The 11,286-nt window shown below is 38.5% G+C and overlaps 1 protein-coding gene across 2 annotated transcripts; it reads right to left on the bottom strand.

Annotated features, from left to right (window-relative positions):
* Window positions 1-1,374: 1,374 nt before the first annotated feature.
* pmp22b (peripheral myelin protein 22b) lies at window positions 1,375-10,382 on the bottom strand. 2 transcript variants are annotated; one of them, XM_047377921.1, is made up of 5 exons: window positions 10,155-10,382; window positions 9,537-9,627; window positions 8,202-8,295; window positions 4,661-4,801; window positions 1,375-3,367 (listed from the first exon to the last, which is right to left on the bottom strand). In XM_047377921.1, exons 2-5 carry the CDS (start codon window positions 9,612-9,614, stop codon window positions 3,207-3,209), a joined length of 474 nt encoding a protein of 157 aa, XP_047233877.1. In that variant the 5' UTR covers window positions 9,615-9,627; window positions 10,155-10,382; the 3' UTR covers window positions 1,375-3,206. The 2 variants fall into 2 exon arrangements, with proteins under 2 accessions (XP_047233877.1, XP_047233876.1); XM_047377920.1 differs by having other exon boundaries at window positions 10,159-10,380.
* Window positions 10,383-11,286: the final 904 nt, after the last annotated feature.

Raw genomic sequence — 11,286 nt, 5'->3', positions numbered from 1 at the left:
AAAGCTAACCTATAAAGGAGAGGGTGGAGAACAAAGATGAACTAGAGGAACAAAGCTCAGAAAAACAGGAGAATAAAGGGAACTCAAACTGAGTAATAACTAAAAGGGGAAAACAAATGACGAGAGGAGTAACAAAAAAGAAACTAATAAATAAGAGAGTGCCAGAGAACTCTGAAAAATAATAATAATAATCATAAGGAAACCATTCTAAGAAAATAAACAGGAAAGCGACGCCAAGGGAACTAGGAGCGAGGAGAGCACACTGGGGGGCAGAAGATAACCCAAAACAGAAAACCACAACTAACATGAATACAAAACACAAATAAGAAATATCTAGCTAAAAGGTAAACAAAAACACAAAACCAAAAGCAAAGACCAAAATGTCCAAACCCTGACATCTGCATTGTTGAGTTTGATGTATCTTGTGTTTCTCTAGACAATGTTGCAGAGATTCTCTGGGGTTTAGGTCAGGAGACCAGTCGAGCACATTGATACAATGTTCAATTGGTACTTTTAGCAGTGTCTGCAACTGCTGAGAAATCAGCATCTCCTTAAAACTTGTCAGCAAAGGGTAGTATGAAGTGTTCTCAAATGTCCTGGTAGACAGCTGTGATGATTTTGGAGGTGATAAAGCAATGGATCTACACCAACACATGGCATGGCTCCCCAAGTCATGACTGGCTGTGAAAACTTCACACTGAACCTCAGGCAACGTGGACTTTGTGCTTCTCCACTTTTCATTGATTTCCAAATGAAATGCAAAATTTACTTTCATCTGAAAAGAAGACTTTGTACCACTGAGCAACAGTTCAGTCTTTTTTCTCATTGGCCCCAGTAAGACACTTCTGCCATTATCTCTGGTTATGAAATGTAACAGTTGTAGGCCATGTGTTTTGTAGTGACCCTCAAAGTACTGCCTAGTTTGTTATCTCTATCTATGTTGCTTATATACTTTTTTTCTATCACTCTTTCCTAAACTTTTCATAAATATACTTGCATACAGCACTCTGTGAACAGTCCGCTTCTTTAGCAAAAACTTGTGGCTAACCCTCTTTGTGATAGGTGTCAGCTGGCTGTATGTTACAATCTGCAGAACTGTCAAGTCCTCAGTTCTGCCATGATTGCGTACCTCAGAACATCATATACCTGCATTAAAAAACTTTTTGGTGTTATTCAGTATTTATATTATCAGAGAAACTGGATATTTGGTTTTCATTTGATGTGAGCCATAAACATAAAAAGAACAGAAATAAACACTTGAGTTTCACTTTTGAATTTAATTTATTCCTCCATTTTTAATCAGTTAATTCAAATTCACTGATATGTGCATTTATATGTGTATGATTCAAGTGAAAGAGACATAAAAAAAGGCAGTTTAGGTTTTAATAAACATCCTTTAATGTTTAAAATTGAAGTGGCTTACGAAGCATCCTAAAGTTTAGACGGAAACAAAGCATTGACAACTGAAGGCTTTGACTTTAAGGGTAGTTTTCATCAGAGGCATTCTCTTCTAACTGAACCCAATGCCACAGTCACGTAGCAAGTATTAGCTCTGAAGTAAGTGCTTGAACCTAACATAATAGAAGTGGACTGGTGCTGTCTTATAGTGGTTATGTAAGTCCTTTTTTATCTAATGGCATGAGAGACATCCACACTGAAACATGAGCTGGATTTTCTAAGTAACTGGGATTTTGCAGTGCCTCGTCCCCAGTGTGGGTGACACCACTCACGTTCAGTATTTGCAACCACAGGCATAAGGACGCACAACTGTACTGCAAGAAGGACTTAGCATGAGTGTATGCAGTAGACTACATGATTTAATCTCCGTTGCTGACTTCGCCGATTGATCTTAAAGCATATAAACATGCATTTACTGTCAGCTTGCTCCACACAGCACCTTGGCAGGTGAGACATAGCTTTACACGTTGTTGGTCCTAGCTGGAAGTGTGTGCCTTCTAACAGTGGAATACACAGTACTGGATTAAGTGAGAGTTGCTTTATTTAGTGCGGGTTTTAGGCAACAGTGTCATGGAGAGCTGTTATGCAAAACATAAAAACAGTGTTAATACCGTAGAGGAGATGCAAACATCCCGTCTGAACAAACTGCAGCAGGTCAATCTTTCAAGTATGTCATACTAGCACTTGTATCATAGCTGCAGATCTTTCTGCCATTTCTTCTTATTGAAATAATACTTCCTATGTTCCTCTAACCTCATATAATTGCTTTTATGGCAAATATATTGCAATTATATTGCTTTTTCAGCCTCTACTAGTTGCACATTGCAATAAATGTGAATTTTTTTTTTTCTGTAGGTGGCAAGGCCCTGCAGTGTTATATGTCTAGAAAATAATCAACTTTGGAGGCCTTTGGCTTCTTCAGACTTCAACAAAGGTTGTCAAACACATCAAAATTAATCCAAACGACAATTAAAATAAAACCAATTATCTGTGTGCAGGCTTGCAGAGTAATACTGACATTCCAAATGACTTTTACCTTCATCAGTGCACCACCACAATCTCAATTATTTACCATTTACAGTAGCTGAGGAATACAAAAGGAAACTGCAAAATGAAATTCAGGCACTGCGAAGTATTCCTCCATCTCATTTCAGTACAATCATTTCAAACTAACTCCAAACAAAATAACTGTGTTGTATATAATTGCTACCAGTAATAGGAATGATAAATACATAGCACCATGTTTTTGTTTAAAATTAGAAATTCAAAAAAGACGTAAAACATACAAACTGGGAAACAGAAAAAGATCAAATCTAAATTAAACAGCTACGCTACATTCTTAGATGTTAGCACTACATTTAAAATCGCCCATGTTTCTAATAAAGCATTTTGTTAATATGCTGCAAAAACCTTTTTTTTTTTGCTTATTTTAACTAAATCTTTGGCAGTTACCCAAACAAATTGGCAGAAAAATGCAAAATGAAATGGCTTGATAATATCATAAACAAAGACAGAGGCACTTTTTTCAGCTAAAACAAAGCTAATGGTATCCACAGAGCAACACAAAATCTATGTACATATATGTAAAAAGTGTTATAAATAGATTTTAAACCATAGATACTATATACATCTTTCAACAGACAGTATTGATATTTTGAGTTGGTTTTTCTTTGGTGGTACTTCCTTCATATTGACTTTACAACTTCATCATCAGAAGGTTACTGGGGCTACTGCGATGGAGTGGCATCTCATTCTCGCTTCCTCAAGATGACGTAGATGAGTCCACTGATGACGGCCAGAGGGAAGGCCACCCACGCCAGGATGTAGGCGTACCCGAACGTGTCCTTTTCTGGCACCCAGCCCGGACTCATTACCGTGTAGATGATGGCTCCGCTCATCACAAACAAACCTGCAGAAAAAAGGAGAAGGAGCATAGAATAACGTCACCTGTGAGGGCCTTCAGTTATCAAATCATGTTTCTGTGCGCTGTTGTGCTCTCTTGTCTTCTGTCCTGAGCTGAACCCTGCCTGGCAGCAGAGGCGGATCGGTCAGCCCTCCATATTACATCACAGTCTCTCATGCCTACTGAACACCAGTCTGGCCTTTGCCAGCCTTCCCAGCTTTCCGCCCACTACCCTTGTCAGACATGGCATGATTTGTCAAACCTCCACACTGCTGGACCTCCCTGACATTTTAACTCGCCCAGCTGGCTTTTTTCCCAGTCTCATTCCTGTTTGGATGAGTGGGCACCTGGTTGCCTGGCTATGCACTGAGAAAAAAAAAATACACCACAAGACAAACACAAAAGACAACACAAGTGGAGGTGGAGCTCCTTTTTGTCCAAAGGGCATGGGTACAATAGACAAGTGGAGCATGAAAGCCATTAGAAACAGGCTCAGAGTCTTAATTTGATTCTCTGAAAATAGATTATGGTAAACTGATGTAGGTGGATCTTTGTACAGTCATGTTTTATCTACTGAAGCACTTCTATGTTTTCTGTTCAGATCAGTTAAGTTAAAAAAAGTTACAATTTTCTTGATTGTAAAAAGTTTATATTTATAATAAACTTTATGGATGATTTAGTTTTATTTACAAAAGCATACATACCCTTTGAACATTTTCACATTTTTCCCAATGCAACCATTAACATATATATTTTGTTCCTAATAAAATTCAAAGTATGTTTTTTAATGGTTGTTCAGCCCCACTAAGTAAATGCACAGGGAGGCTGAACATCAATTTTGATCATTTGTCTTTGACATTTTAACTCAATAATATGCTTTAAACTAATTCATTCTATTATACTTGAATCTTAAACTCTGTCTTATACTTTGCAGCTTCTTACTATTGCATCCTCTGACAGGTTTTCCGGTTTGCCTTGTATACATCTCCATCCACAGCTTCCATGCCCCCAAAGAAGAAAAGCCTGCCTACAGCATGACGTTGTCTGACCATAACCTAAATAAAACTAAAATGTAGCAGTAATATTTGTTTAAAAATTAGATATTCATTATTATTATAAGCAATTTTATTTTTGGGACTGGAAGTATAAATGATGCAGATTATTTTACTAGAAAATGTGAATCTGTTGTCTTTCCATGATAGAAACTATTTTCATACCCTGTACTTCCTGAGGAATGATTTTAGTGTTGTTGTGAAGGGACTTGATTTTAAAAAGAGGATCAAATAGGGCTGAACTTACCGGCCAGGATCTGGAAGGCTCCAGTGAGGAAGAATCGTCCGCCCTTCTGCAAAGTGAAAAGCTGGCAGAAGAAGAGGATGAGAGACAAGAAGCTGAAGATGATGGAAAGGATCATGACAGCCTGGACCACCTGAATCCACTCTACAGGAGAGACAAAAGAGAGTTCGGTCAGTAACGCATCATAGTCATCATTAGTCAGAGCATAACATATGCATAAATTAACTGGAGGAGCATATGAGAAGAGGAAACAAACATCATTTGGTGCTTTGCCTTTTCTGAGCTGAGCTGAAGAACCTTCACAAACAGATCATTATGACCAAGCCCTGGTTATGTTTACTTCTGGGAATGTTGTAATGGATCCAGCACAATGAAGCTCAGGTATCCTGTTTCGAAAAGCTCTCTGCACCCTTCACAGGAGGCCCTTAAACTCAATCTAACGGATCAATTTTTACTGATAGGTCTTCACTGCAGGATGCCATTAACCCATTAGACTCCTGTATTGACTACAGACACAGACTCTGCTGTTGTTGTACTGTCTATCTTAGCATTTGGTTGTACATTGTCTGCTTGTTTCTATTGTCTTCCAGGAATCCAAGAGTTTTCCACGCACCCTCTATTTCTACTTTTTGGCCTCTTCAGATCCCCAGATGCTCATCTCTTCCTTCACAGCTTGTATCTATGTTGTCATTAGGTCTGGGCCGGTAACTGATATCAAGGTGTACCATGGTTTTAAAAGTTATGGTTTTAGAACCGCCAGAAGTTTCCATTATGCTGTTTCTACAGTTTACAGTATTTGTTTCTTATTTCAAGATGGTTTTTTTCAGCACTGTTTTTCATTTTTCGACAGTAGGCAGACAGGAAAGAGAGGGGAGACATTCGGCAAAGGTCGCCGGGTCTGGATACCCAGGACGGCCGCATCGAGGACTATAGCCGCTTTATTTGGTCGCACGCTTAACCCCTACACCACCAGTGCCATGCCCAGTTTACAGTAATTTAAATTAAATACCAGAGAAAGTGCCAGAGTGACCTAAATTTTCTCTGGATTTTTGGTAATATCCCCAATTTTACTGTGCGCATCAGTTCACCTGGATAAAATGGTTACTGCACTTTTTCATTGCTTACAAAAAATGTTGGCTTACTAGTAATTTAGATGCATCAATTAATCAGCAAGAGATTGGATCTGCCAATTCTGCCTTGATTGGCTCTGATTAGTGATTGGAAAGTCAAATACAGAAAAATCTGATTTTCTCCCTGTTCATTAAATGCATAAAAACTAGGAATGAAACTATTTTTAGTCTGTACATGCATTAACTTAACAGCATGTACTTTGAAATACTTGGTTTAATAAAAATCAGATAAATATTACTGACATATATTACATATATTTCTGTTGGATTCAAAAGTACAACTCTGTCAAAGAACCTGCAGTGCATTTTCCTCTTTTAGGTGTTATCCATCTTGAGACGGATAAATAAATAAAATTTAAATTGTCAAAAATTTAAAGTTGTCTCCATCTCAGACCTGCCAGGAAAAGTCATCTGATCGGTGTCACTATTTGGAATTTTTTCCAGTCACGAAAAGCACAGACACTTATGGTTTGGAAATGCATCCCATTAGGCTTCTCGTTAAGGTAAGGTGTTTTAAAACTAGAGTTGGCAAGCCAGCATCATATCTGTTAGGCAGCCAATTACAGGCTAGCTACATAAACGCAAACATTTACTTTTGTAGCAGTGGGAATAACTGTGGCTTTTCTGTTTTTAAATGTAAGTAGTTAGATCAAGTTAACTATTTTCGCTTAAAATTTTTCTGTTAATAAACCATGGTAATTTTCCACAAGGTTATCATACTGTGAACATCTCATGCACCAATCCATCAGCAAGAGATTGGAATTGGCCAATTTTCCCTTGATTGGCTCTGATTGGTGACTGGCACAAATCACCTATGCATCTGTCACAAATGGTTTTCTTCATCAGTTGCATACTTCTAGTCCTAAGTGCAAATCATTCTCCAAAAATTCAATAATAAAATGGTTTTATAAGTGCTCAGTCTCTCTGTTCAAATTATCCAGGTGATCCACAGATATGGGGTTTTAATGGAGGAGCACTTACAACAAAAACAGAAAATGCATAATTCATAGCTGCTCATCAAGAGCAAACAGGATGGAAAGTGAAAGGTAATTCCTTTAACATGTGTTGTAACATCTGGAGCTCTGCAGGAGCTCATTGGGAATGAGAATTGGAAGGAAACATGAAAACATGTCAATCTTGAACACCAGAGCAAACAATGGATTCCACTGTAATTACCCTGTTTTTAGATGTGATGTTTGACTGTGTGATAATGTCATGAGACAGTAACAATAATACAGCACTGCTTCTGATAAACATGCATCTTTGCCCTCCTTTAGTTTCCTTTCCTGGTAGGAAATGGTGACATTGGGTATTTCCTGGCAAGAGGCAAAGCTCAGAGTTTACAGAGAAGCAAGAATCCTTGTGCCGAATTTCACTGTATACTTAACAGGGAGGTAACTGTTGTTTTTTTTTTGTTGTTGTTTTGCCCTGCCGTTTACTTTGCATGACTGTGTTCAGAGGGCACTGGAGATTCTTCTATATTTTTTTAACCATGGCAACAAAAAAGAGGAACTCTGAAGTTTGAGGAAACCCGGTGGAAACATAACGTTGACTGCCCTGATTATGATTCATTGATGGAAGCTGATTGCTCAGCAGGGCTTCAAAAGTGCTATCTTCCATCTCCCAAAAGTGACAGCAAAGCAAACCCAGGAACAGCATACACCCACTCCTTACTATATAAACACCCTGCGTCACTGCACCAATAAAAGCAAGTCAAACAAACATTGTGCCCCATCAAGCTACATGGCTGAGCATCCAGGAGTTGCTGGGCTGACAAAACATAAACTGGCTGAGAGGGTTCATTCTAGAAGAATGACATCAGCGGACTGTAGCTGCACCACTGTGAGCAAAACTTACAGTAACTTCCCTAACTTTGTGGCTGCAAGAGTCATGACATCATTTTTCAAAGTAGAATCTATTTATCTTTAATCTCCAGTTAGAGTCCCTGTGCATAAATCTGTTTACGCTGCAGCTGCTGTCTTAAATTGCCCTTATGATCCATGCAAACCAATGCTGGACACACTGATCTCATACTAGGCACGCCCCCCCCTCCATCAACATGCCATGTTCTGTGGTCCTACACATGTCCAAACCCAAACACACAGACATGGACAACTTTAGATACTCTCTGCGGCCCCACCCAGGTCATTCACAGAACCCTGCACACTTGTTACTAAGTACTCTCCAACATGAGACCTTATTATGGACATCACACCATGACTATTTATACAGTGGGATCCAATCTGCAAACGGCACTGCCACATTCTCTGCCCTAGATGGCACTAGAGTCCTAGAGGCACTGTGACACACCCACATCTTCAGCAAGGTAAAAGTTCTCAATATAGTTAAACAATCAAAATATGCAGTAAAAGAACCTTAGCGGTAAGAGGTAGAAAAAAATGCAGATGTCTGACCTCCAGTTGATGCTGCGTTGCAGATGTGTCCCATATTGTCCAAGGTACAGTTTTTCCAGAGGTCGGAGGTGCCCATTTCCCCTGTTGTCCACTCCTGCAGCCAAATACACTGATCAGTTACATGTGAATACCTGCAACTACCAAGAGTGTCGCCAGAAACCTTTGAAAAAGGGATGACCACTGATAAATCTTGGGGTGGCATCATCAAAATTAAAAGTTAAGATGGAATTTCTGGATCTTCATCCTCGATATAGGATTAGGGATGGGCCTTGAAATATGGCTCAAAAAACATTGCGTGCTCGTCATATAACCGCTGCATCACTTTGTGCTTTTGCACTGTAGCCTAACTTTTCTGGGTACAAAACAGATTTGTCTGCAACTGGATATTTCACACTGATCATAAGTAATTTTGTAGCAGGGAGTTTTGTACCTGCTTTGACAACCAACAATTTAAAGTATTTTTGTCTATATTCTTAGAGTTGACAGCGATGAAATGTGGTTATGAGACTCCTGTAAATATTTCGCAGCATGAGGTCAGTTGGAGTTATTTTGCTCCAAACAGGGTTCATAATCCCATGTTTTCTAAAAGCCAACTAGTCCATATTGGTATCAAAATAAAATGAATGGAAATACGGAAATACAAACCAAAAAAGACAAATTAATTAAGAAATAAACACTCTTGTTCAAGTCACCCACTCACCAGAATGACCTCCATTTCACCCCCCCACGACTTGCCAATTTTATGTCTTCCTCCTTCCCTTTTGCACCTGTTTTCGTGAATTGTAAAGATAAAAATTATATATAAAAAAAGCTCTCTGCATGAGTGTTTGAGCACTTTGAACTATTTTCAGTTTCCATTTACTTTGGTTTTGGTCTGTGCTGGACTAGTTAAGTCCTGTAAAATATGACAGATTATGAGCAACCCAAAATAACTTGAGTGACTTCCTGTCAGCCACGATGATTTATTAATCATATAACCACATATCCTTACACTAGACTATGGCTAAAATGCAGAAGATTACTTAAAATAATTGGTACAAATGTTACCCTGGTGGATATCAATTGACATGGTCAATATGAAATGTCCCTTGGTAGATGGCATTATTCCGTACTGAAAAAGTTATTTTGTGGTACTAAAGGGAGTACTGGGGGGCAATGGCACCCGAATGGTACAGTCTCCCACTTTGGTGAGAGTACATTTGTGTATGTTTGTGATTTTACTACAAATTTTATATTAGTGTTTATGTGAAATTATTTTACAATCTGCGTCACTGTATTTCTTTAGCAAATTCATGAAGGTGTCTAAAAAGACTGAATAATACAAATTTTACTCACACTGATGATTGTAGACACAAACAGAAGAACAAGGGCAGCAACGTGCAGGAAGATGATTCCCAGCAGAAGGATCAGCATCTTCTCAGATTATCTAAGGATAAAAAAGAAGAGCATTCAATCTGTTAAGATGGTGAAGCTGAAGTCAGTGTTATGGGTGTGTCGTTGTAGCATGGGGGGAAACTTTTGCTTTGAAGCTGCATCCTTCCTTTACTTAAATGTCAAGAGGAATTGCGTCGCTACAATAATGTTGGTAAATAAATAGCAGTTGCAGCTCACCTTTAGCTATTTAAATAAACACCATTATATAAACATTATTAAACATCAAAGCTGTTCTCACCAAGTCCATTTTTTGCGTTAAATCGAATAATTCTAAAAGCGGTGTGTCTTTTTTTCCGCCATAACTTTATCCTTCATTTTCTTTCTTTTTAAAATAGTATGGTTTCAAGATGGGTCCAAATGTGCGTATTTCCAGTAAAGGGCATTCATCTTGGAGGGGAGTAGAAGCGCAATGAATTGAATTAAATTGAACCGAAAGGTTTTCCACGTAAAAAAAAAAAACTGAGTCTGAGCGAGTGCATCCGAAAAAAGGGAGTGTAGAGGTAAGCAAAGTTTACTTACTTACAGGCAAAAAGCTTGTATTCCAAGAAAAGAAGCAGAAGCAAGAAGCGAAGGCAGATCTCCCCTTAGTAAAGTCCAACAGCGGCTTTCCTCCGTTCTTTAAAGTCCTCCTCAGTCTAGATTGATCCCAGCACTGACGTTCTGTTATAAAGTATCTCATTATGGAAGAACAACGCCCTACGTGCGTCGCTGCGTCATGGAGTGACCTCCTGGACCGCGGCCAGGGTGTCCTAACATTGATTAGCTGTGCGTAATTGCGCTTGTGGTTGCCCTGGTGACTGAGCTACTGTACGTGTTGTGACCGGCTTATCATTGTTTGGCTGTCTTGGTAACTAAAAGGAAAAATCTGCTCTCGCTGTTCGTTTCCTGTTTTTTTATTTCTTCTTGCACGTTAAAAAAATTTACAGATGCATGTGCTGTAGTTGTATTTATCGCACATTGTTGCAGAGTTATATACATATATCTATATAGATATATAAATATTTATGCCTTGAGACGACGTGTTGGGAATTGGCGCTATATAAATAAAACTGAATTGAATGTATACACTCCCGGTCAAACGTTTTAGAACGCCTTTCTCATTTTATGGTGTTCTTTATGTTTATGACTATTTACATTGTACATAGATTCTCAATAAAGGCGTCTAAACAGAGAATTAACACATATGCAATTATGTAGCTAACCAAAAAATTGTAGAATAACTTTAAATATGTAATATATTTTAGAATCCTTAAAGTAGCCGCCCTTTGCTGTAATGACTGAAATATTAACCTTTGGCCGTCTCTCAGTGAACATCTAGGAAGTTCAGCTGACCACCTCATGAAGCTCATCAGAGAATGCCAAGAGATCAAAGCAGTCATCACAGCAAAGTGTGGCTTTTCTAAAAGATAAAAATGTTTACAGTTATTTCACACTTTTTGTTTACATAAGAAACCATGTGTGTTCATTCATAGTTTTGCTGTCTCTGGTGAGATTCTACAATTTAAATAGTCATGAAAATAAAGAGACCCATCAAGTGAGAAAGGCGTTATAAAACGTTTGACCTGTAGTGTGTGTGTATATATACATGTATATTTATATATAGATATACACTCACTGGCCACTTTATTAGGTACACTTGTCCAACTGCTCG

Source organism: Girardinichthys multiradiatus, chromosome 10 (assembly GCF_021462225.1).
Source record: "Girardinichthys multiradiatus isolate DD_20200921_A chromosome 10, DD_fGirMul_XY1, whole genome shotgun sequence".
Lineage (NCBI taxonomy): Eukaryota > Metazoa > Chordata > Actinopteri > Cyprinodontiformes > Goodeidae > Girardinichthys > Girardinichthys multiradiatus.
The sequence above is the reverse complement of the archived record's forward strand: the minus strand, read 5'-3'. Positions and strand labels throughout refer to the sequence as shown.